Source organism: Falco punctatus (genome assembly GCF_963210335.1).
Source record: "Falco punctatus genome assembly, chromosome: 10".
NCBI lineage: Eukaryota > Metazoa > Chordata > Aves > Falconiformes > Falconidae > Falco > Falco punctatus.
Genome location: NC_137590.1, coordinates 40,908,112 through 40,934,485, shown reverse-complemented (window position 1 = coordinate 40,934,485; position 26,374 = coordinate 40,908,112). Strand labels below are relative to the sequence as shown.

The 26,374-nt window shown below is 44.3% G+C and overlaps 2 protein-coding genes across 3 annotated transcripts in view; both read left to right on the top strand.

Moving 5' to 3' along the window:
* The first annotated feature begins 7,579 nt into the window (after nucleotides 1-7,579).
* LOC308070784 (protein phosphatase 1 regulatory subunit 27-like) lies at nucleotides 7,580-17,062 on the top strand. Its single transcript, XM_080405319.1, has 3 exons — nucleotides 7,580-9,721; nucleotides 10,497-10,636; nucleotides 16,420-17,062. Exons 1-3 carry the CDS (start codon nucleotides 9,549-9,551, stop codon nucleotides 16,455-16,457), a joined length of 351 nt encoding a protein of 116 aa, XP_080261445.1. The 5' UTR covers nucleotides 7,580-9,548; the 3' UTR covers nucleotides 16,458-17,062.
* A 74-nt stretch (nucleotides 17,063-17,136) lies between these two features.
* LOC308070776 (ankyrin repeat domain-containing protein 26-like) overlaps nucleotides 17,137-26,374 on the top strand; it is a 29,867-nt gene continuing 20,629 nt past the window's right edge. The window contains exons 1-8 of one of the 2 annotated variants that reach the window (XM_080405306.1): nucleotides 17,137-17,903; nucleotides 18,515-18,705; nucleotides 19,411-19,558; nucleotides 21,146-21,207; nucleotides 22,334-22,436; nucleotides 24,075-24,103; nucleotides 24,211-24,277; nucleotides 24,365-24,409. In XM_080405306.1, the coding sequence (XP_080261432.1) occupies nucleotides 17,873-17,903; nucleotides 18,515-18,705; nucleotides 19,411-19,558; nucleotides 21,146-21,207; nucleotides 22,334-22,436; nucleotides 24,075-24,103; nucleotides 24,211-24,277; nucleotides 24,365-24,409 (676 nt within the window). In that variant the 5' untranslated portion in view covers nucleotides 17,137-17,872. Of the gene's footprint in view, nucleotides 17,904-18,511; nucleotides 18,706-19,410; nucleotides 19,559-21,145; nucleotides 21,208-22,333; nucleotides 22,437-24,074; nucleotides 24,104-24,210; nucleotides 24,278-24,364; nucleotides 24,410-26,374 lie in introns of both variants that reach the window. The other variant, XM_080405307.1, reaches the window with a different exon arrangement.

The following is a 26,374-nucleotide window of genomic DNA, read 5'->3' as shown; positions in this document are numbered from 1 at the left end:
TTCTTACTACCAAAATAACAGGCTCCTTTTGAAGATCGTGTGTGTGTGTGTGTATATATATATATATATGAGCTATCCAGAATTTTGTAAACCTAATCTATCAGTATAAAGGCAGTTGTTATTCTAAAACGAGCTCAGTAAGAAGACTACAAGAGGATGTGATTCAACATACTCTTAAAGTGTATCTCAAAAGAGCTTTCATATATTTGTATTCATTTAATTGTATTTGTATAGTGAAGAAACAGAAGAAAGAACAATCTAACACAAAGTCCTGCCTTCAGTCACCAGAGTAATATTTGCAGTTATACTATGGCTCTTAGATCACAACAGATTTCTTTGGGTTTTGTTAGAAAAAAATACCTGATTGCAGTGTGTGCTTGTGTATTGTTCAAGGAAGAACAATACCTGAGCCTTTTTTATGTGTTAGGAAACAGAAATCCTCATGAACAGCTGCTGATAGTTGAAGGTGCTCAGCTGAGAAAGATGACGAGAGGTTCATCATCTGCGCAGATGCCTGCTGGTGGCAGGCAAAATTTCATACCTTTGGGTTCAATCTAAAGACGGGCCTAATTGTATAATAAAATAAGTTAAAGGCGTATTTCATGTTCTTAGAACTTTCTTCATGCTAATTTAACTGTTTCTTTAGGGCATGGTTGGACAACTGCAGCAGGAGCTTGCTGATGCACCTAAAAAGCAATCTATGCCAGAAGCTTCACTTGAAGTTACTACACGCTACCACAGTGACCTGGAGAGAGACAAGCTGCACTTGCAAAAGGAGGTGGAAAAAAAGTTGAAAACTAATGTCCTTAATGTCTGTAACTATATGAAGAAATCTGACTGTAGCTGCTGAAAGTAGGAGCAAATGTTGTACTTTTGCACCACGTTTTGCAGTGTTCTTACGAAAACTGAAGTATAGAGGGAACCAGAGGAGCTTTGCAGGAAAGCTGTAGGGTGATTTTGTGTGTGTGTGTGCATGTCATCTTATCCCCCAAAGTTGTAACCTCATCCTGTCACTTCTAGAGTATTCCTTCTTCCCACCAGCTCCAGCTGCTGTTCTTGGTTATGGTTCCTAAGGTGTGTTTTACACTCCACATCAACCTTGGCCATAGGTCTTGGATGGGTGGAGGAGAGCTTAGGCCTGTTTCTGTGTGAGTTACTGCATTCTCCTGCGCTCTTGTCTTTTCCAGCCACCTTGCTTTTTCTTCTGCCACTGTTGCTTTCACAGATGCAGAAGCAGAACATGCTGGCTCTGACATCCAAGGACTTGCACAGCAGGTGGGAGGAGCACTTGAAGTCACGATCCCACCTTGGAAGAGCACATTGCTCATCTTGACAAGGAAAAGGCTGAACTGCTGGAACAGGTGAGCCCAGAAAATTCTCTGGGCACCGAGCCAATACCCAGGAGAACCACATGCACCTTCTGGTCAGGTTCTTACATACTCATTGTTTTCTGTTATCCCTGCCATTCAGGCTGCGAGTACCTTATCGTTTGGGGGTCACGGAGGAAGCAAATAAAAGCTAGATGGGTATCTTTGTGTAAGTTCTGGAGTGGCTCTGTTGGGAAGAGTTCCCAGTTACTCCCTCTCGGAAGAGAGGGGAGTAACGCAACCATCACTTGGAACAACTCTATGAAGTTGGCCTTGCCCAAGGTCACCCCCTGAAGCCTGTCTCAGGCTCAGGAGTTGAGCAGGAGGCAGTTGGGGGTTTGCTTTTCGGAATGGTGTCTTTGCTTCCCAGGGCACAATGCAGTGTGAGGTGATGCAGAAAAAATGAATGCAGTAACTAATTGCTTACTAGTAGCTGACTCAGTCCGTCTTTCCTGGTCTTGGAGACCCAGAAGCAGAGTTCCCAGAAGTGCTTTTGAGGTTGCTCTGGGTGATAGATTCTAGTTTTTAGTTTTGCATCCTTTCTGGCTAATAATAAACAAATAGTGCCCGTTGTGCCCGTAATACTATATCCACAGGACCCATCAGCACCCTCTTATCTTCAAAGCCTGAAACTGAATTTCAGCCCAGCCAGCTACCAAGTCCCTGCCAACTAAAACTGGGTAATCACGGGGGGGAGGGTAATACCATTCTGAAACATTTAATATTGCACAGGAACTGTAGAGTCTCCTGGTCTTGGCTGTGGAGTGACCTGTAATAAACCCAAGTTTTTGTGGCTGAGCATGCATGCACTTGAAAAAACACTGGAGAAGAAATACTTCCTCCTGGAAAGAGCAGAGATGGATTGTGTTTACTGTGTATTGCCACCTTGTAAATAAAATCCTGCCTTTCTTCTAATGTCTGGAAGAAAACAAATACACTCAATTAAAAAATGCATTTTGCTCTCCATTCCCCCATTAAATGGTCAGACTGATTACAGAGGTACTCTTGAAATGGCTGCTGCTCATAGCCATTTCCCAAAACTCATAGAATTCAGGTTTTGCAACCTGAATTTACTTGGATGTGTTTTCAGCAAAAGTCTTTTTTCAGTCTTTAAAAAAAAAATATTATTATTATAATTATTATAGTTCTTCCTTCTAGAGATCACGTCTGCAATAACGGAATGCTGCTAATACACTGACGATCAGCTAAGGAAAGTGACTGTACATCAGCCACTTTGGTCGGCGAGAACACTGCCAGAGCGAACAGGCTTGATAAAGCTGTGAAGGCTCATTCCAGAAAGGAAAATGAAGGTTCTAGGAGCTGTACCATTATTAGCGATGAAGAAAAAGAAGGTGTTTCAAAGGGCTGAATCTCCTCCCTAAAAAGTGGTACTAGATTCCTGTCCTGTTGTAATCAATATTTTCAGCGCTAATCACAGTGAAGTGTGTCCCTCTCTCTGATTGAGGTTTTCTTTGCCATCTCTCCCATGTTTCACAAACTCATTGGCAAGAGGCAGTTTCTAATAGGAAGTAGTGTGCTGGCAAGGTGTTCCATGAGTCAAACCATCTAGGGTATACTGGACTGTGACATCACCCCAAAACCATATGGTACTTATAGTAAGGTTTCACCACGCTGAACTACTTAGTGCCATCACCGCAGCAGTAGAATAGGAGGATGGTTCCCAACTTATCTATACCAAAGGCACGACCTGTCTTTTGATTTCTGGACCACGTTTCCATACCCTCAGTGCGCGTTTGTGTTCTTTTGTGGCAGTGCCAGCTCAGCCACATTTACTGGAAAGTAACTTTCTGACCCTGTCCTGGCAAGGCAGGTAACTAGATGATGCCTACAGGCCCCCCCCGCCCCCCTCCCGCTATATTAACCCTTGCTGTTCGTTCCTTTGGCATCCATTTGCCCAGGGCTAACGATGGCACACAAGCAGGACTGCTCAACAAACTAGGAGGCGAATTGCTCGCAGAGCTGTTTTGGCCATAACTCCCTGACGAGATGCCCTTGCCCTGAACGACAAGCGCTTTCCCAGTTTGAGCCATTTTCTTTTAAAACCAACTAGACCGAGCCCCCCAGCGTGCTCGCAGCGCGGGCCCCGCTGGGGCCAGCGGGGAGCTGCTGCTGCCCGGTACGCCGGCACCCCCCCGAGCTTCCCGACAGCTGCCCGAGTGCTCTGCGGGGGGCGCAGCGCCGCCGCCACCCGCCGGGCCTCTCGCTGCCCCCGGCCCCGCTCGGCAGCGCCGCGGCCGGGCACCGCGCGGGAGCCGCCGGGCACCGCGGGGCAGGAAGTGACGTCACTCGCGCTGGACTCGCGCTGGACACGCGCCGGAGCAGACCCCGCCCCCGCCAGCAGAGCCCGCGCTGAGGGAGGCGCTGTCCGCCGCTGCCGCGCTGAGGAGCAGCCTGTGCGCTCGGCTTCCCGCCCTCTGGTGGTTCGCTCTGTAGACAGCCGTACCGGGCCGCTGCCCGGGGCCCCGATCCCCCGTCCCTGCCCCGGGGTCCCCCCGATCCCCCGATGCCCAGCCCCGGGACCCCCGATCCCCCTGCCCCGGGGTCCCCCGATCCCCCGATGCCCAGCCCCGGGACCCCCGATCCCCCGGCCCTGCCCGGGGCCTGCCGCAGCCCGCCGCGTGCCTCCCGCCGTCTCTTCCCTGAGGCGGGACCGTGCCGCGGGATGAAGAGGTTTTTCGGGTTCGGGAGGAAGAAGAAGGGGCGGCCGGCAGCGGCCGGCAGCTCCGCCAAGCCCTTCCCCACCGGTGCCTACGAGCTCCGGCTGAAGGACCTGGGCAAGCTGCACCGTGCGGCCGCCCGTGGCGACCTGGGTCAGGTGCGGCAGAGACTGAAGAAATACGGCATCGACGAGCGGGACACGGCGGAGCGGTAAGCGGCGGGGGGCAGCAGCGCCGGGCGGTGCTGGGGCGGGGTGTGGGGGGGTTGCGGGCAGCGCCGGCACCCTCAGGTGCAGCTGCAGCCGCCGGCAGCTCAAGGGCGCTGGGAGCCAACGGCAGCGTCGCTGCGGGGAGCCTCAGCCTGGGCGGGGAGCCAGGCCTGTGCTGCCAGGAGCCCTTGGAGTCGGCCGAGCATCCCCCGTCTTGTCCCGGTCTTGCCCCGGCCCCCTCCGTGCCCTCGTTCCCGGGGGTGTTGCCTTGCCTGGGGGCGCAGGAGCGGCAGGGCGGCGGCAGCAGCCTGGCCAGGGCGGGTTGCAGAAGGAGCCTCAGGGCCATTCTCCAGGCACGCTTGGAAGGCAGAGTGCATGCACCTCGGAGGCCTCAGCGTGTGGGGTTAGTAGTTGAGCTGAGCAAGCTGCACTGCCTCAGCTGGGAGTAAAAGAGGGGTAAGCACTGCGTTTAGGAAAGGGTAAATGTGCTGTGTATTGGTGCTGTGTGGACGGTTGCCCGATGTGCCTTTTGTGACTCTGATGTTGCAGCCAAAGCAACATCAGTCTGATTTTAGGTGGCAGTTACTTTGCTGTTTGCTCTGTGGCCTTGGTACAGCTAATTAGTGCCTTGGATTGGAAAATCTGGGCAGTGCCATGCAGAGGAAGCTGCTGCTTCTGGCAGGTGTTAGGATGTGTGCTTTTGAGTCGAGCACAGCAAGTACTTGGCAGTTGTATCTTAGGGAGAAGCCGTGGGCTGCAGCATAGCTCCTCATGATCCACCGTAAGCCTAAGGGAATCAGCTGAAGGTTTTGGGTCTTGTATGTGTTGAGCTGTTAATGCCTTTTCTGAAAAGACTCTGAGTCAAAACATCCATGACATTCAGAGGAGATGCTGGTTTAATCAGAGTACTTCAGTATCCTGGGCTGTCTTTTCTGAAGACTGGACTTTTGCCAGCCAGCTAGCTTATTGCCCTGAAAACACCTGGAACTGTCTAGATTTGTAGGAAAAGCAATAAAGAATGCAGTCCGTCAGCACGTGGGCTGTGTGCCTGAGTGTTGCCAGCCAGTATTAGTTTATGCAGCTGGAGGGTGGGTGATGCTGGCTAAGGTGGCTCGAGTGCACTTTTGTGCATACTTAAGCTGCCAGAGTCAAGGTGCTCGATGGCATTTATGGAAATAGTTCTGAAAGTCTCTCTCTTTTTCTTCTTACTGCCTTCCCATTCACTGTGGCTGATTCAGTCATCAGTCAGTCACCAGCTCTTAGCAGACCCTGGTATGAAATTGAGCTAGTTTTTGTGTTTCAAGCTCATCTTGTCTAGAAAGCTTTGTTTCCTCTGGAAAGGTTTCCTTCTGTGTGCCAGGCTATTGTATTGTCAGTGTTATAACAGGACAAATAAAGTCACAAACTGTAAAAAAACCAAGCCGGGGGGGGGGGGGGGGAGGGGAGAAAAGGCAGTGTACTATGATGAGCACTGTGGTGGTTTTGCCATGATAATGCCCAGTGCTGAAAAGCTGCTGAAAAGCGCGGCTGAGAGCAATTCAGTGGACAGAGCCTGCCTGCTTGCTGCAGCCACTGCCCTCTGTACCAGCCATGAGGGTTGCAAGGCCACCTGTGCCCTCTTAGTGCTTGTGGGTGTGATGTTTGTTGTGAGTGACCACTGGATACAGCTGCATTTCAGGGCTTCATAGTGTTGGAAGACTTGGTATCATTGGAAATAGAGGTGTAGAATAGGAAATAATGCAAAGTAACGGCAAAAATGTGTGCATTGGTTGTATGAATATCTCAGGTTTGCTCCTCAGGATTTCCAAAAGCAAAATCCTGCACCAGGAGCATGGCAAGTATCACACATACAAGTTCCTTCCATAAAGTAGGTCCTGTAGCCCATAAGACCTCCCGAAAGTGTGCTTGATACAGCATCAGTTAGGAGCAGGCAGCTTTCAGAGGTGGTCTAGCAAAACCCTCAGCCTCACTGACAGAGACGGGCAAAAGTCAGCACAGAGTTGGAAGCACTGCAGGCACAATGCCAGCTAGTCATGGATCCTGGGTCAGAGCTCATCGCTAAGGGAGATTTACCCTGTCAGCTGCCTGTCAGACTGAACTCCAGCGCTTTTCATTGCTTGGCTTGTAGCTGCTGGGTTGTCGGCTCAAGGGCCATTCAAAGTGCGTACTGCCAACCTGCTGTTTCCCAGTGGGGTTGTTTCGTGGCTGCTCAGCATCAGCAGTTCTCTTCTACTCTGTAGGTGATCAGCGTAGCAGCAGGAGCAGGAACAGAATCTGGGCAGTGTCCCCAGGGTTGGGTGGCAAAAGAAGTTCGGTGTTACTGGAGGCCTCTTGCAGGGACAGGCAACCCTGAACACTGGTGTTCTCTGCCAGCCTGTTCCCTGAGTGGATCTTCTGTGGAGCACAGCAGGCCTTGCTCCAAGCAGAGCCGTCTCCTGTTGACAGACTGAGAGGCTTGGTTGAGGAGGACAGCAACAAGTCCACAAGTTTTCTGAAGGCTTTTCTGTTTGCAGAGCTGATAGTGACTACTTCACGTCTGTCATGCTTCCTAGTGGTTGGTAGTAGCAGCTTTCAGATGATTGTGGACTCCTTCATAACCAGTCCTGGTTAGCTTTCAGATAATCTCAGTCAGTCATTTCTTCAGAGATGAAGAATCCTGCATGTTTACATGGAAATTTCTCAAAAAGTGGTGGTAGTTGCTCTTGAGCTACTCCTCTGTCAATGCTCCAGTCTGTTCCCTGTCTGTAGCAAGACATTACAAATTCTTTGAAGTTTTCTGTATTTCTCTCATCCTCATCTTTGTTGCAGTGGAGGAGGATGTCAGCTGCCCTGTAACAAGTATCTGTGTTACAGATTACTGTGTTTCTGCATCACCTGCCACTGCATTTGTGTACCTCTCCCTTTCCATTCCCACTTAGCCAGGGAGCTGTTGTGCTCCTGTCTCAGCAAGGTACCAAAACAATTGCAAGACTAGTTGAGCTTTCCTAAATACAGAGAAGGACCTACCTGCAGTGATGTGGTTCAGAACCAGTGCTGGTGTTCCCCTCAGTTCTTGAGGAACTGTGGGATTGTTACTGCATCACCTTCAAGGGAGGAAGGTCCCAGCTGTTTTCTAGCTTGTCTTCTGCTCTGTTGGGACAGGTGTCCTGCAGAGCAGCAGGTGCTTTGCTTTTGCACAGAGTGAAGCTTGTGCTGATTTGTGCCTCTGATTTAGGGGGAAACACATGCAAGGACTTTCTGGGCAATTTCTTTCAGTATAAGTAGGCTGGTTAGTTGACATCAGACCTAAGATGTTCCGTAGTTTGAAGGAGTGTTTTGGTTTTTGTTGTTGTTGTTGGTTGTTTTTTTTTTTCCCTCTGGCAAGGCTTTAACTTGAAGAAAAGAGTTTCATTTTCTTATGCTGGTCATGTATTATGGAAACACAGTATTCCCTCCCTGGAGAGGACTTCCTCTGTAGTAGGCTTATTATGACTATTGTAGTTATACATATCTGAAGGATCAGGTATTACTTTCCTGTACTCAGGATTACAGTGTTCTGTCTGGTTTGCTGCATGTTATGGGGGGCACTTTGGTGCAAGTGAGTACTTGGTTTTGTTGCAGTAGTAAGCAAGCTAGAGAAAAAGCAGAAATTCTTGAAGTGCAGGGAAACGCTAATACTCTTTGTATAAAGCCCATCTACATCTCTGATACTTCTGGCACATGAATAATTATAGAACTTAGAGGGTTGCTTGCCATAGTTCTCAGATTCCCAAACTCTGGTCTTTTTTGCTGCACCACAGGTGTAGTCCTGCTGGAGGCAGTGACTAACACCTGGGCACAGGAATCTGTGCAGATTAAGTTCTAGAGTGAAGGAAATGGCACCTTACTAAGCAGATGCTGCGGAGGGGTTTTGCTGGCCAGTCTCGGGTGTTTGGTGCACAACTGCTGTTACTGGTAACGGAATGAGAAATCATTTCTTAAGCTTGCTTTGTGCAAAGTGAAACTTGTGGTCATATCAATTTATCAGAGCCTGAAATTATTTCTCTAGTTGTCTGTTTGTGCTAATTTAATATGTTTAATTTTTAGGACACCTCTGCATCTTGCTTCTGCGAATGGCCATGTGAATGTTGTTACATATCTTGTAGAAAACAAGTGTAAACTAAATCTTTCTGACAGTGATAACAGATCGCCGCTGATGAAGGTATGTGGAATATGTTATGCTCTTTCAAGTGGGGCTTGTCAACTGTGCATTAAATGAGAGGTGGCTGGTAGGATTCTTTACACAGCTCTGCGTAGAAGCATGCATCTGGTAATCAGCGTGGAATAGGCATATGTTAGCTCAGCTTTGAAGGTGCTCTTATTTTCCAGCATTGGGAAGCTGCGGCAATTGTAACAGAGTGCTGGAAGTTCTTCCTTTTCTGTGTGTTGTTCCCAGGCAGTACAGTGCCAGCAAGAAGAATGTGTAGCTATTCTGCTGGAGCACGGTGCCAACCCACACCTGGCAGATGCTGACGGCAACACTGCCCTTCACCTTGCTGTCCGATCTCCTAATACAACTGTAGCGGGGCTGTTACTTGAGCATAATGCCAATATTGATGCTCGGAATAAGGTAAATTTTTGTGTTTGTTGAAGAAGCTCTTTCAAAAAGTTGTATTAGTCTTTCTCTTGTAGGGTTGGTTTTTTTTTTTTACTTTTATTTTTAAATGTATTTATCTGCCCTTTCAGGAGGGAAACACTCCGCTTATTCTTGCTATCTCTGAACATCATGAAGATATAGCAGAGTTTCTTCTGCAGAGAGGAGCTGATGTGCATGCTCGAGATCACTGTGAAAGGTGAGTGGTTTGTCAAAACTCTGCATGGGTCTCTTTAGTATTCTTTAGGTTGGATTAATCAGAGGCATGAGAGTGAGCTCTGAAAAAAACCCGGGGAGCCACATAGCAGCTATTTCTGTGTGACTTGTGAAAGAACATCTGCACTTGGCTGTTGTCATACCTCAGTGGGTGCTTTCCTCGTAGAGGATTACAAGAAGGCATTGTCTGTGGTGGCCCTTCTGGCAGGAAACATGCTGGTAGCTCAGCAGCACTGCCTCAATGTGAAAAAACATCTCCTGCATAGTGGCATAGTTTGTATGTGAGTGTTGTCTATGTGGAAGCTTTGTCTGAAGATTGAAGGTTTGGTTGTTTCGACTCCCTCTTGCATTTTATGGTTGCTCTTAATATTTAATGAAAACTGCTTTTTCTTTTGCTCATTCAGTAATGAGGAAAGTAGTTTTTGAGAGCAAATAGGAATAAAAATAATTACACTGTCTGTGTCAAATGATCTACACCATAACATATTTTTGGTGTTTCAGAACCCCACTTATGACTGCAGCATCTGGTGGACAGCTTAATTTAATAAAAGTTCTTCTTCGATATGGTGCTGATCTTTTCCATAAAGACACTAACGGATGGACAGCTGAGGATTATGCTGTTACTCATGGATATTCTAGGTAAATTTTTGACTTTATTGTTAGAATAGGTTTTCAGCTGTCAGTGTGGCTTTTGAATGTTTTTGGTAATAGCAGCACGGTTTAATGGTGTGTTGAAAGCTGTCCTGAAGCTGTGCTCAGTGACGTCTTCTGATACGTATCGTTCCCTGTGTCTAGTATTAATCTGGATGTTGAAGAAAATTTCCACCCTGAATTGTCTGTAGATTTCAAGTTTTGATGCTAAACTTGCACCTGCCCAGTACAAGCTCTAAAACATGTCTGTATCCTACAGTTACCCAGAGGTAGAACGTGGCAAACTGAAATGCATGTCAGTCCTCTCCTCAGACCAGCACCATTGTCCTTACTGACTTCCACTACAATGAGCAGGAACTACCATCCTTTTGTTTCAGAGATCTAACATATCCCTTTTGTTAAAGTCTTAAGCAGTTTCACCCCTCTTATGGATAGCTTTGTACCTGTGCGTATCCCTTCTCTGAGGTGGTTATGTGTGCTTAACAGCTAAGCTGAAAATACTGTGCCGAGCGGGAGCTAATAGCTTCGTAGGTGTGGATATGCACCTCTAGAGTGAACATGACTGTAGTGAATATTGAAGTAGGTAGTAGTCGTGCAGTAAGTTCTGTGTGTATTACTCTCAGTGAATGCATACAAGTATATGAATTCATACGGCTATGAATACGTGTAGGGTGGATAAGTGGCTGTTAACTGTTCTATTAAACTGTATAAGCAAGTATGTGGTTGTTTTTACCAAATATGTTTCTTCTCTTTCCCTATATAGTCTTTGTAAACAACTGGTGGCATACGCATTCCGGGGAGACAGAGACGAAGGTGGTGCACAAGGCGACACAGTACCTGGCATTCCTCACCGGGCCAGAGCTGCTGGCTTGACGTTGGGTGCACCTGCTGTGGACAGAGGAGGTAGGATCTTTAATCACGCAGGAGCTCACGAGGAAAATCACTGTGGCCTTTTCTTTAGGGGGTTTGTGTTGTCAGCGCTCACTGTGTTTGCCGTTGACTTTAGTGGAGGCATCAGGTGGGGTAGCGCAAGAAGCTTTGTGAATATGCTGACTTGTTGCTGGTTGGAGGTGCTTCTTGTCAGGGGTGAAGGCAGCTGCGGTTTGTGTGCTACGGGGCCACCTACCGGGTTGTTGCGTTCTGCCTGCCAGATTGCCCATCTGTACAGGTTTTCATACAGAGAGAGAAGGGGGACAGGGAAGGAACTAGGTGAGAGTGGTTTTGGTTTTGGGGTGTGTACTTGTACCTGTAGATGGCCATTCAGATTGTGAAAACGAATTGCAAAAGCAGTAGGTTCGTCCTGAGTAGTTGTTCATCTTCCTGTAGTTGGGAAGCAACAGATGAGTTAGCAGGACTGTATATGTCTTGTTGATATCCACTGAGTTTGTGCGGTGGTGTTTTAATATTAATAGTTTCACCTGCACTAAGCTGCTTTTAGTGAGTTATCTTATTTCTTAGCATCAGTTACGATTGTTGCTGTGTAGGTGCTGTAGAGACATACTTAGGAAAAATCGTCTTGGAAAAGACACTTTGTTAGAAACAACAATGCAACTTCTGTGTGTACTGTATCTTCATGGACGTAGTTTGATTTCCAGTAAAAATAAATAACACTTTTACTTCCAGTAATTTTATGAAATAAATGTTAAAAAGTCCACATTAACCTGTGATCCAGAAAAACAATTGAATTGCCTTGTTATCAAAAAATCAGCTCCTTCAGTGAGTTTATTTTAAATTTAAAAAAAAACAACCGCTCCTTAATTTTTAAGATCCAGTCTATGCTTATGAGCTCATATAGCCCTAGAGGAATCTTAGAAAACTAATCTTTTAATATAGAACGAACTGTCTTGTACTTTACATCTCAGGCCCTACAGTGGGAAGTTCTATCCTTTCTGTTTTTTTTAAGGGTGTTACATCAGAACTTTGCGGCAAATGGGCAGCAGACAGTGTTCAAACACAGTTTATTACTCCTTTTATTTAAATATCCCGTGTTTTGCTCGTATTTCATGACATATGTTTCCGAATTCACTTTTCCCAGATAGGGGAATTTAATTTAGAGCCAAACTTTGTTCCTTTGACTTAGGACTAGTTATTTTGATCTAGTCAGCGATGTGTAAAGTTTCTTGATAGACTGAAGGAAGATGCAGAGGTTTTTATATTTTATTTTATTTTTGGAAAGGGCTTGGTACAGGTAGTTTAATCAAGAAAATGTTGCTTTTACCCAAACAGCACTCTGTGGCTGCCTCCTGTGCACGTAGATAATTGCTGTGGTACCACATTGTGATGACTGACAGGCCTGGGTTATTTTAAAATATGTGGCTTGAAGAATAATACTGTTGTGTGATTCCAAAATTAATATGCCCTCAGGGAAATATGGGTTCTTGAACCAAGTAATTTTCTCAGTTCCTTGAAGACAGTAATACTACTAGCATAAGTCCACAATGTTATGGGAAATCCTCACTTGAAGAGGCCTAGTAAGTGTGAAGAGCATATTTATGTGGGTTAAGGACTTGGGAGGAGAAAGAGTGTGCTGTGGTCTCAAGCTGTTTATAGTAGGGCTTGTTTTTCTTGAGTAGTATGAATCTTTTTCTTCTTGTGCTCAGTCTCCTAGAAAATGACCCCGGCCTGTTGAGTGAGAGGGATTAGTAGCATGCAGGGAACACTTGGTGGCATTGATTCTGCAGTCTCTTGCTTGCACACACAAAGCACAGGTCCTGCATCCTGAGTCCCTTTGATAGGCTGCAGTAAAAGCTTTGAAGCCCCTGTTAGAGGAGAAGCTAGACTGATCTTGAGACAACGCAGGAATACCCACTTTGAATTCTTTGTTTTAATCTTGCTCTTCATTCCTGTTTTTCTGGGATCTTCAATGTAGTCCTTATTCCTTTTGCACTTGTTGAACATTCTTCAAAATACTCGCTTCTAGTGAGCAAGTCGGTATATTTAAGAGGTTGGCTCATGCTTATTTGAGTGTTTACTTTTTGTCAGAACATGAACCTTTTTGTTGATTGCAGACAGACTTGCAAAAACCTCTAAATGAATGGCTTCCACCTCTAGCATATCAAAAGACAGACTTTTCAGATTTGAAGTTGGAATTTCTTTGGCAAAAAGTAATTACGCATTTTTTCTAAAAGCGAGGGTTCAGATTTCTAGTATGTCTTCAGTGGCAGCTTTTTTTAGCTGCTGCACTGCATATTGGTGTATTGTTCCTACAGAAACCATTGGTTTTTCGTCTTAGAGCTCTTGGAAAAGAAACGAGTGCTTCAGTGTGCTTTATATCTGCTGTATCACCTTTTAAGAAAATTGAGAAATGGAGAAGGAATGAGAAACAATCTTGAGGTCCTTTTTTTAACTCTTACATGTGTGTTTTTGATAGGAGTCCTCTTGCCACATCCATTCCATGTATTTGTGGTAACATCAATATAAGCAGGACTCCCTGTTGCTCTGAGGCAAATGTTATGGCCTTGTCACAAAGACATTTGGTGTTGGGTAGCTGCAATAACAACCACACCATTCATTGATATAAAAAATCAAATTTTACTAAGTAGGATGGGTAGAGCAGGCGGATGGTGATTTATATTCTAAAGCTTCTGTTCCACAACACATAGACACGCGTACACACACAAGCACACATGCATGACACTCACACCAGTCAGTGCACCCGTTCTGGTCCAGTTGTGGCCTGCCCTGTAGCCCTGGGGGAACAGGGTATTCACTCTGACTGCTTGTCAAGCCTGCGTTCTGGCTGGTGGCATAGCTTCTCTATGTGAACAGTTCAGCATGGTCAAATCAATATATGCAGGGCTTTTACCTTCAGACTGAGGTAGGAGGGGGCTGTGTTTGCATCAGGCACCATCTGACACAGCTGGCTAGTGTATCTCCAAAGTTTGTTGGCACCTACAGATTTTTGGGATGCTTAGACGGAGGGATTTTAAGTGTGCCGTACGTATAAAACACTCTACAAATATGAAGGAATTGCATTGGCAGTCAGTGCTGGGCAAGGACTATTCAAGCTGAGAGAAATACAAAGTTGGCAGTACAGTAAACTGCCAAGAATCTGTTTCGGTGTTTCAAAATATTGGAATATAGGTATTCTACAATGGAGCAAGTAAATTAAGTTACATTGTTTGACACTGTCCCTTAAGAGTAGAGTTCTGTAGGTTGTGATAGGTTTGGCTTCTACTTCTTGTAACTGTAGAGTAGGCTGACGGTCACAGTACATTCTCCCATTGCTACAGCTTTGTTAATGTACTGGTTAGGTTTTCCAGATTTCTGGGAATTCACATTTATTCTGGTGTCCTTGTTTGGTCTGTCCTTGACACGCCTTTCCCTAAACGGATATAGGAATGCCACAATCTCCTAGCCAGACATCAAGAACAGGAAAACCAAAGAAAGGTATTCTATACAGTAGCATTTCAACTATGGAACATGTTGTGTGATGTACAAATACTAACACACCTGTGATGTTTATTATCTTAGAGGTCTCTATTCTGATGGTTTTGGTTTTATAAATCAGGTTTGAGAGCAGGGTTTGGGCACTTCTTGTTTGCGTGTTTTGCACGGGTCCTTTATTACTGAATTGAGTGATTGCTTTGTGTCATTAGTGATAGTAAATAATATTAAAAAAAATATATATGCTCTTCTGTTACTCCACAATGAAAATGGACTTCAATTAAAGTAGAAACAAGTGATCCCTAGATACTACTTTTCTAGATCCCATTTCTACAGTAGGGCATCAAGATCTGTCTGAAAACTAGCTCATAAACTTTCTCTCTTGCTTTTTAAAGGAGAATGGGAACTGGTTTTGATCATTGCTTAAAGTTACTATCCATGGAAAGCAAAAGTTCAGATAACTTACTCAACATGATATGCCCTTTGTTTTCTTTTCCTTCTAATGATTTTGTCTAAGACATTTTGTCTAAGGTTTGGCTGTCATCATACAACTTTATGGAAGGCCACCAATCTCCTATTTATAAGCAACTTCATTTTGTGATGATAGTTAACGAGAACTAATTATCGAGGACTTGAGGAATGCTGAAATAGATACGATGTGGAGGCTCTATTTGTTTTTTTCCTTTCTGTCCTGGGAATTGAAGAGGCCTTTTATTTCATCTTAGTTGTTGGTAATTGAGAGGTTTTCGCACTCTTCAGGCTGGATTCCTAGAGTTCAGGTTTCTTTAGTACATCAGTGGTGTGCTAGAGTGCGCTATCGTTGAGTTTGCAACATGTGCATCTGGGCCACGCTGCCATTCGGAGGGATCTTGACAAGCTGGGTAAATGGACTGTCAGGCCTGTCTTAACAGAATTCAGCAAGGGCAGATGCCAAGTCCTGCACATGGAAAGGAACAACCATTTGCTACAGCACGTGCTGGAGCTGCCTGGCTGGAGAGCTGCTTTGCTGGGAATAGCCAGAGGGTCTTGGCAGAAAGTGAGCTGAGAATGAGCCAGCAGGGTGCCCTGCCGGCTGAGAAGGTTAACGGTGTCCTGGGCTGTATGAAGAGCAGCATAGCCAGGGGACTGAGGAAGGGGATTGTACGCTGCTACCTGGCAGTCCCTGGGTTGTGTCCAGCTCCCTGGGTATAATTTTGAGCCCCCAGTGCAAGAGAGAGTGGTCTTTCATCCGTGAGCGAGTTCAGTGGAGGGCCATCAAACTTTGCCAGGAGCAGGACTACTTGCCTTTTGGGGAGAGACTGGGGGAACTGGGCTTGTTCAGTGTAGAGAAGAGATGACTTTGAAGGGGACCCAGCAGCAGCAGCTTCCAGTACGTGTATGGAGAAGACAGAGACAGGTGCCTCCCAGTGGTGTGTCACATGAAGCAAAGGTACAAGAGGCATAAATGGAAACAAGAGAATTTCTAACGGAATGTGGGCAGCTTCACCATGGTGAGAACAGTAAAACAGAGAGGTTGTGCAGTCTCCCTCCTTGAACGGTTCAAGATCAGACTGGATAAAGCCCTGTGCAGCCTCATCTGACCTCAGAGCTGAGTCTGCTTTGAGGAGGCGGTTGGCTGAGAGACTTGCCGAGGTCCCTTGTGACCTGATTTATCCTGTGATCCTGTGTGCAAGTTGCTGTCTTAACATGGATGAAAGCTTGGAGCGTAGTATAGAGTGCCCTGGTTACGCCTGTTTTGCCTGTTGAATACCCTTTTTGGTGCAGTGTAGAGAACTGCTGGGGATTCTTCTATGTGAGGATAAGCTTTAGATCTTGGTTATGCTTTTTGATGTTTTTTACCTTTTCAGGATAACCTGTAAGTGGGTAGAGCACCAGCTAGTATAGTATATAAACCAGTAAAATCTCTGTCAACAGTGTGTGCTTGTGTGTGCAGTAGTACTTCAGCAGTTCATTTATTTACTGTCTTGCTAAAGCACCAGTATTTTGTTAACTGTTTATTAACACAGCATATTCATGCTATGCTGGCTTTTTTTAGTTTAGAGGTAGTTCTTAAACTTTTGGGTATAAAAGTTCAAAGGAGATAAAACTCTGGTCTTTTTTGTTTTGTCAATTCAGTGTGACTTGAAAAAGCAGTTGTTTGGAAATGCATGCATTCATTCATGCTGTCTTACGTTAAGTTGACTCCCCAAAGTTTCATTCTGTTATGACATGTAGAGTTGTCCAGGTTAAATGTTTGTATGTGCTGGTTAATTTTTAGCATGCCAAATCTAATTTCAACCTGTCAATTCATGTTTGCACAGCAATAGATGACTTGTCGCAAGGAGACTCAATCAGGTAAGACTTTAAACATACCCAGCACATACCTGAGGAATGACTGGAGAGACACAGTACTCATTTTGCTTTACTTTTTAAGAAGCTTGGAGAAAGAGGGGAGTGATGTCAGTTGGCATACTTCTGAGGAAGAACTCGATTTTACTCCCAAGGTATGGTGTATTTACAGTAAATGTCCTATAGAAATAAGTGATCTGAAGGCAAGTTTTCTGGGGGATTGAAAGAAACTACAGTTCTAGCCAATATTGTTTTCTCCTTAGAAGCACTCTCTGACCTGCCAGCCTTTCTTCTGCTGTGAGTTTTTCCTAAAAGACCTTGTAGCTGTGGCAGATCATGCAGCAGATTTGTGGTTTGAGGCAAAAGAGCAATAGGCGATGAGATAAATCACCACAGTTTTATTTGTTCTTGGTCATTTGAGTCAGATTTTCAGTTTATAAGTTACTAATATAACCTGTTCTGTTCTTCCCCAAACACTGTTAATGTTTCCTGTAAATTTTTAGATAGAATCCTAACCGATAAAGGGCACTTTTTAGCGAAGATGTACTGAAATCCTTCATCACTTAGTTCTCCTTTCCTCCTCATCAGGTTACTCAAGAGTGCTCAGTGGATGAGTAACTCAAATGGGTCATGTTTTTTCTTCTATTGAGATGGCATTCTGTGCTTGCACGTAATCTCACACTGCATGTTTTCCCTCTTCTTTTTTTTTGAATGCTTAGGTAGTATTCTTTTTGTCAGCTACAAGCTCTCAGGCCTGCTTTTTTTGCTAGTGTTCTGAAGAATTATTAACTTCTGCAGTGATGTCTGGAACATCTGTTCTGTTGCTCTGGGATTCTGCAGCAATGAGGAACCAGTGTTCTAGTTCAGCCTACTCTGTAATACTGGAGGTGCAAGCATGTTTAGTTTTAACATGATTTCATTTTCTTGCACTGATTTAAATATAAATTATGCATTTTTTGGCATGTTTTTGAAATGTAAGGATATTCTGGTAAGTGTACTTGCAGGGACTAATTAATGCATTAAACCTAGGGTTCTTAACAGTTACTTCCCTTGTGCACAATTGCAAGTAAGCACCCAGAAGCTGCGATCTTAAATATAACTGAATTTTACTGAAGTACTACAAATATTAAACCCAGATTTTTAAAACTGCTATGCATGTAACCATAGTTTTGGAAACAATTTTCAGAAGGGTGCCTGCATGGTATTTTGGGGGTGAAATACTCACTGAATTGCATATGTGAGGAGTGTTTTTGTAGTTAGAAGTATAGGATGGAGCCAGCACCTGACCACTATCAAAAGGACAGCCTGATTACATTTAGTGTTCAAGGTTTGTTGTGACCAAAGGATTTGTTGTTGTCGTTAGTGTTCTAAAAGAAAATAATCATTTATTTACAGAAGCTGCAGAAGCCAAATTTGACATTGTTAATGAATGTTTCCCAGCAGTTCAGGAAAAACAGTAAGCTATTTGGAACAGATTGCATAGTATACTAATGTTTAAAAAACTACTTAGCAAATCTACTTTTATATAACTCTTTTCCTATAGTAAATGAGAAAAGTAGCATTTTGAAAACACAGCGCTTAGGCATTTCAGAAAACATAAGTCATGTTGTTAAAATGAAGGTATTAATCCCCTCCTAAGCCTTTGTCCCTGGCCAAGTCCTTTCTCCATCCTGCCCATCCTTGACTTGGTTCCTTTTCCAGACGTTCCCAGATTACTCCATTAATCTGGTAACATGCCTGTTGCCATTTCCATAACTCCTTTTGTTGTTTTGACATAACTGCCATGTCTCCAAAGACGGTGAATAATGAAGTATCTTGCAAGTCGGTACCAAAGCAAACTGTCTTTCAAAATCTAAATAATCTGCAAGATCAACAAGAAAGTTGGAACAAGAAAAGCATGATTGGGGTGAAGTTTCACAGAAATGATGACTCCCTTTTTGCAGAATCTAAGATGACAAACTGGAAAAAAAGAGACACCTCAGCTTCTCTCAGATAGTTGTGGTCTTAAGGAGAAAAAGTCAAGCTTCAGTAATGGCTTTGAAAGTGATAATAGTTCTTTGTCAGCAGGAAAAAACCCAAGGCTTGAAAGTCAAAGACCAAACTCTGTCTTTCTTGAACACGTGGATGATGAAGATACAGAAGAAGAGCAATGTGAAGTAGATAACAAAGTCTGTGAAGCCCTGAAACAAGAAAGTGAACGCTTGTGCTTGAATAGGCATGAAGAAAACGTAAGAGCAGCATTTCACTCGGGCACCAAAGTAAGTTATATAAGGATGATTCAATCACAAAGGTATTTTCTAAGGGTGATAAAGGTAAGAACCAAAAGGTAAACTGGATTTCTGTTAATATTTTGCGTATATCCATCTTTTGATCTTCCTTTTTTTATATTAGAAAATGCCTTTACTCCTAACCAAAGCAGTTTCTTAGGTATAAGAATAATATTGGGCAGTATTTTCAATATTATTTTATTGGTTGCAGTGGTTTTGCAGGAAAACAAATAGGCAGTATAATTTTTCTGACATAAATTCAGTTTTTCTCAGTTGTATGTACAGTTTTTATCTGTCAAGATTTATTGCCATTTAGTAAAATACCTGGTGTGATGGCTGAAAGTGAGGAACCAAAAAGTTTGAGTAAGATTGAGAGCAGGAAGTTAGTGATTTTCCTGGAGCAAAGTAGAGGAAAAGGAGCGTGTTCCGGAACGATGTACTGAAATGAAAGCTAGAGTTAGGCTGACGTGAAGAATTGCTTCTCGGGAGCTTTGCAGAACCAGGGGTGAGACTTAGGGCTAATGTCATTGCTGTCTTCTGATAGAGTCCCATGGAAAAACTGAAGGCCTTGTAAAACAAAGCTCAACAAAGTTTCCCTGTTGTCTTACACAGGAAAAGCATTTTTAAAGTTGTCGATGGATGGCTAAGAAGGTGCTTGTTTCTGCTATTTCCAGCTGTTTGGTCAATCTCTTCTAGGAAAAATCACCTGAACGGGAAGAAGAGGAGAAGGAGCAGGAAAAGGAAAACACTGGTGAAGAGCTACAAACTGCAGTTGTTGAGGGTGTGAAAAACTCTATTTGCAATGATAGCCATCAAATCCACAGTGCTTCCAAAGACGACACTGGTAAGAGAAGTGAGTTAGTGAATACTGATCCCAGTTCTTCCTCTATAAATATTAATGCACAGAAAATGAACTGAAATGGTGATTGACTTCTGAAACAGTAAGTTTTTCCCTTGCCTGTGAACCCTAGTGGGCATTGGCAAGGAGGAAAGTAGCTTTTGTTCCTTTTCATTCATTCCTGAAGAACAAATTGTGGCCTTGGATTCCAAACGATGCTACATGGAGCAGGTGTCATTCTTGGTTTTTTTGCTGTGTTCTCCCTGAAGCGATCAGAACAAAACGCACGGTTGAAAAAGAGGAGGATTAGAGAGTCTTGGGTGTGACAGTAGTATTCCCCTTTCTGGCCCGTACTGTCAGACTGAAAAGTTGTGATTGCTTTTGGCTGAAGCCTGGGAAAGATTTGAGTCAATCTGAGAGAAAGCTGTTCTGTTCCAGTGCCTCACCTTGTCCAGTTTTAAAACGTAGAAAGTCTCTCCAGTGCCACGCTTGTGTGTGCTCGAAAGCATTGCCATGTCAGTCAGGGCTGAGCACTCTGGTACTCACCTCAGGTCTTGGAGCAGGAGGAGAAGGCACACTTTCCACTGTCTGTCTCCAGAGAGTAGAGTGTTGTGGTAGATGTTACCAGAGCGTGTGTAGCTGCTGATCAAATGCTACAGAGCGGGCCTGGCAGAACCTGCTGTATTCCAGGTGTTGTGCCTATACATGCTCTTCTGTCTGTGCATTTTACCATAAGCCTGCATTTGGCACAGTGTGAGTAAAGTAGTCCTAGCTGAGGCTGGAACCAGCAGTTCCCCTCTGCTAGGACGGGTGCCCTCGCTGGTCTCTAGCTCCTTTCCCGTTTTTTGTGTGCATGTCTCCACAAGAGCGAATCCTGAATCAGTTTTACCTAACGGACTAGCTTAAAAGAGAGAAATGAAGATAGTTTAATCTGGCCAGGAACCTACTGAGACTGAGCCTTGCGTGTGTCTGGTAGAGAAGAGATTCGGATGTTAGCCCCCTGAGATAGAGACAAGTTGTGTGTTTGGGGTGAGATTTTGGGCGGTGAGCCTCTCCTCTTTTTCAATGGCAATGCTTAGGTGTCTACCTTCTGGGAAGGTGCAGGGTAAAAACTGCTGGTCAAGGAAGATCTTTTCTGGTAGTGCTACAAAAGGAGCATTGTTTCTTGGTGATTTTAGCGTGAAGATGTGTCGGGTGGTGTTTCTATGGTACTTCTTGTACAGTGGATGGTGGTAGTCTTCTGGAGTGGCAATTTCTGGAGCTGTGGACTGGAGAGCAGGTGACCTAAACTCTGTATGCCACAGGGCTGCAGCGTGCTGGAGCCTTTTCCTGAGTGTGACCCAAACACGTCTTCAGTGCTGCTTGTAGCTGTGTCAGCTGTTGTGCATAGCCATCTTCTGCTGGAGAGGTGGCGATCCAAAGGAAGGACCATGATGTTGTGTGCTGGGTGTGAAGAAACCCTTGAATTCAACACTCACTCCTTAGTTTGTCCTCAGCAACAGAACCGCTGTGCATCTTTTGGGCGCAGGGGTGATGGGGAAAAGCAGAGTGAAATAGAAGGGCTCAGTGTCTCACCTCTTACTGCCTTTGTAGGTGCCCTGACTGCGGTGGGAGCAGAGGAAGAGGAAGATGCTGAATCTCCCTGGGATTCTGAGGTATTTCCCGTGAAGGACACCGGGGTTCCCAGTGGGGCGGGGGTGGGGAGCGAGATCCAGAAGCACTCGGAGCTTGGGCCCTGCCGCGGCTGAGGCTTATTTCCCCTTCTCCTGGTTCTGCTGTATGTTTGTAACTGGGGGCCCTTGAAATACTTGTGCTGTGTGCTAGCTGTTCAGCGAGGCTTGGGATGAAGGTAGGTCGAGCTAATGATTTGGGTCTCGTGGCAACTGGCCCTTGGAGTTGGGTTTCTGGTACAGTATTGCGGCAGTGAAGTTTCTTGCTGCTTAAAATAGTCTGAGCTCCTCAGCGGGGCTGGCGGGATTGTTGCTTTTTCACCACACAACTCTATTCCGCGGACGTGTTCAGTGGTTGCCCTTAGGGTCTGCAGCCTAGATGATGAGCTGCTTTGGGAAAGAGCCTTTCTACCTTTTTGGCCCTTTTTGAGAGTAGCGTTCAACAGAAATACCACACGTGCTGGCTGTGTTTGCCCTTTTAGTTCTTCCTGTCTGTGGGAATGGGTTAGAAGAAAGCGGGCAGAGTCTGTAGCTTACGCCCTCTGACTTTTCTTGTGAGGAAGAAGGAACTCTTCCCGACCCGCTTCTTAAAAATACAAGGCTAAAATGCTGCTGGGTTGTTTTTGGGTTTTTTTTTGTAGCCTTGGTTTCTGTAAGCTTTGTCTTGCTCGTCTTTGTTCAGCCCAAATAGTCTTTGTTCAACCCTTGCAACTGGGAGTAGCAATGTGTTCGCTCCCCACTGCAGGACGTGTGCCTGGGGAACGTCAGCACAAATTTGAGTATCGGGTACCAGTTGGGTCCCCCCCAGACCTGCAGTTACGGGTTCGCAACCCACAGCTCGAGTTACCGTGTTAATTCTCCCTTGCGGCTGTGCAGTTTGCCAGCGTGACAGACTAGTTTAGATGAGTTGTGAGGTTTTTGCCTAAGATCTGAAAACACACAAGTCTGCTGTGATTTTCCAATATACTGTGTCTTGACGTGCCCTTTCCAAGGGGCTGATCAAAGGCTTTTGTGATTCCATGCTGTGCAAGTTGGCTTAGCAGGAACATTTTGCGTAGAAATGAGTTGAGAATTTGTACCGATGCTCACGCCCGTGTTTTATGCTCTACAGACGGATTCTGAAAGTCCGGAAGAAGGATCACCTGGTGTGTTGCTTCCAGCTGCAGACAGACACGGAGCACGCTCACGGATTGTTTCAGGGGAGCACCACACTGGTAACTTCCTGGTGGACTAAATGTTTGTCTGTAAACACGTATAGGCTGAAGTGAGCTTTTATCGATGTCTGTCTTAGGCATGCACTTACAGTGTGGGTGCGCGCTATAGCAATGAAGTGCTTAGTATTTGTTAATTAACACCAGCTGTCACGGCGCTTGCTGGCAAGTTGTAAAGGAAGTTACCTTGTTTGCGTTACGCGTGTCCTTTGGATGTGTTTGTATCTCTTTGGGTTCGGGTTCTTGTGGCATAGTGCTGAAAGTGTATGTGGTTTAGGGCTGACCTGTCTGAACACCTGGACATTCTTGGATGATAACGTAGCAGAAGAAAGCTATGATCTGGCCGAGCACTTTTCCCCCCCGTCTTAATTTTTGATACCTTACTGTGACGCTTTGCCTAGGAGCTAAAATGTGACTGAAAGTTCAGGGTTTGTTGTGAAGGGCTTCTGCCTGTAGTTTGCGACGCTGTCTCTTGAGCATCTGGAGTGTAGAATGGCAGGGAAGCTTTGCTGTTGGCGTAGAACTCTCATCTGAAGGATTTCTCCTTTACTAAACGGTCAGTCGTGCTTGTAGTGTAAGTACAATAGAACAGCTGAAGAAGCGAATCCAGTTTTAGTTTAGTAAGCTGGAAGCAAAACTTTAAAAGCTCCTGGGAGCTTGTAAATCCCCTTGCTGAGTAGTTGTCGTGCTTTGTATGATTCTACTAAGAGAAGTTTAAAATCAGTGTAAAAAGGAGGTAAAAGGTGATTACGCTAATCTTTCTAAGGTTTTTCTATACTGCTAGACCACCAAGTTTACTGAAATCAAACGCTGTTTGCTTTTTAACCGTTTTTGTAAACATGAAAATAACGCTGTGGAGCCATTCTTAGTAACATTTCATGCACTTCTTTCATGAGAGGACTCAAACTGTAAGATGACTAAAGCAGAGGACTTGAGAAATATAGGTGGGCCAGTAGATTGTGTGGGTTTGTAAACGATTTCCATGTTGGACAAAAATTTTTAAAAACTTACATATTTGGAACTGTGCTATAAATGCAGATTACAACCAATTGTAATGTGTTGGGTTTTTTCCTTTCCACACAAGCTAGACCCGAACAACCTGATAAGAACTAGTTTGCTTCTACCTCATTGAATGATGTGTATGAGGTGTCTGTGTCTGCACCCACGTTTCCTCTGTCCCATCGATGGAAAGGCAAATACTCCTCAACATTAAACACTTGTAGGATAATGGCAGTCGTAGTGCTGCTGGACTGTTTTACGGTAATTCGTTACAGCAGACCAGCTTTGGCTTTTGAAATAATCTTTGTAGAAGGCAGGATTCAGCTCCTCAAAATAAGTATTTTGATCTTGTTGTGTTAACAAGCATGTCCTTACTGCTTCCTATGGATTGTCCTAGTTCTGTGAGTATTATTTCTTAAATCCAAGGCGCACGATGGGAAGCGTGCATTGTCCATTTCTTGTATGCTGATACAAATGCTGGATGATGAGGTAAATTGAATGTTAAGTATCGCAGTCTCGATGGAATAAAGCTTGCAAGTAATACTTAGTTGTAGAAACTACTGATGTTGAATGGAGTAAAAATTTTATAAATCAAATAAATTTGAATAAAATAACACTTTCTTAAACATTTTTCACTTCCAGGCTTTTTGGAGAAACCCAACAATTCCCAGGTAAGTATTTGTTCATGTCAGACTGACTACTTGTCCTGCTTATTAAATGTTACAGAGTTACCTTAAGTGTGGGTTTTTTTTTTTTGTCATTGGATTGTCTTTCATAGCTGAAGGCCCCTGAATCTGTTTTGGAAATGAATGAAACCTCTCCTAACAAAAAGCAACAGAAATCAGGTAACGTTCACTTCATGTGGTTCTGGGTTTAGCTTCATAATCTTTCTAGATAGGAGTATATATTAAAGCATCTGATTTGTTTTGCAGATCTTTTGGAGGAACTCGGCTTAGGAGATGCAGAAGATGTTGAAGGTATTCATAAAAATCTCTTTGTAGTGTTCTTTTATGGACAGACACTTTGTACTTGCAATTTTCTTTCTAATATTAAATTAATGGCTCTAGCAAGGCATCCCGGGAGCAGAAGGTCTACTGAAATAATCCTCGGTGTATGTGTTTGCTCCCTCCTCTAGTCTGCTGTTCAGCACTGTCCATACCCTTCCACGATGTATGCTTCCTACACCGTACTTGCTGTCATCTCCCCTTTTCAGGCAGTCCTGAAGTCTGCTTTTCTTTCCGTGGCTCAACCCCCCCCCCCCCCCCCCTTCCTGATTGTCTTGGTCCTTTGAGCATGTGCTGTGGCTGATTCCAGGCTAGGGATCTGTAGGCTAGGCTGTCCAGGAGCTGCAGGTGAGCCACAAAGGGTAATTCTTGGGCTCGTGCCGTAGCTGTAGTTTTCAGGAAATATTACTTGCCTGGCTTTATCTCTACCTGCCTGGCAGTTGTTTTGAAACATGTACAAACACGTTCCTCTGAGGCTTCCCTCTCTTGTTTCATGGAAAATGACCAGCAGGCTCAGAGGCAGGGGAGGGAGGTGAGGAAGAGAGACAAGATGGGAGGAAATTAGTGTCAGCCTGTTTCAGGAATTCTCTTTTCTTTGGAAACAAGGCTAAAGTTGAGGCGGCTAGCTGGTCGGCTATGTATTGGAGAGAGGATATGTAACCTTAATGGGGTTTTTTTGTTTCTTTGTTCTGAGGTTTATTGATTTGTATAGTTGATAATTTGTGTTGTATTTTGTATTAATCGCTCTTGTTAATGATGAGAAACAATTTGCCACTCAGGTTTTAGAGTTTCTACAATTGGCTATTGACAATATAAACCAGAGAGAGGTGAACAGATATGTAGACAAGTAAGTGGACTTGTAACTTCTAAGTATAGAATACAAATAGTTCCAAGTTCTTTGGCATCTTCGCTTTAGGGGAAGAAAAAAAAAAAGTATTGTTGTTCTTTTGACAATAATAGAGATGAAACTTCTCTCTAGGAGATGTATCTTCCTCCTTCTCCTCTCGCTCTTCTCCCTCTCCTGTATTTGCAATGGGTAAGCAACAGGTCCTCTCTTGCCCTTTATTTTGCAGTGACAGTGTTCTGGTAAGACACACAAATACTTGTTAGAGGTTGTTCGGTTAAAACTTGAGTTTTGGTTATGTCTGTATTCCACAGTAATGTGGACTGTAGCCCCCGAATGGACCAGTACGTTACAATTTTACAAACACAGAAAGGAAAGGTTGCCTTTTCATGGCTTGTTTCATGTCGGCTGTTTTTCCTCTGTGGCTTTATTCATTTGCGTCATGCTGGTTTTTAGCCATATGTTACCTTGAAGGTCAGGTGCTAAGAAGTAGATGTAAAAATTTCTTTCTTTCAAACATTTTATGTTTGGATTTGGGTTTAAGCAGTTTAGATTGCTTCAGCAAAGCATCATGATTCCCGCAGCACAAATATTTCTGACTCTAAAGGGGTTGAATGCCATCCTTGACAACTTGATTTCATAAATCTGGAGAACAGGTACGGTATCTTGCATAATTAAATATCCAATGAGAGGTGGAATTTCCCATTCTATTTACTTTGTTACTGACTCATAGTAATACATTCTTAAAATTATTTTTGAGTCAAAATAAAATAGGGGTGTTCTCATGTTTTCTGTATAGCAAAGTAGCTGCTGTCCACTGTAATCTGCAAAAAGTCGTTATGTACATTATGTACAATTTATGAAGAGGGAAGTCTCAGAATAGAGTGGAGAGGTAAAGACTAAGTGGAAAGAACTACGATGACTAGAAGTCATCTTTCAATGCTAGCTAGAGAGCAGACAGAGTAAAAGGTGGGGGAATGACAGGCAAAAATACTGGAATCTGGTTTACCCTGTGAATTTTTTATATACGTTTTTTTGAATGACGGGCTCTTCAGAAGCCTTGGAGTAGGGTTCTGTCAGTGTTTTAACTAAGA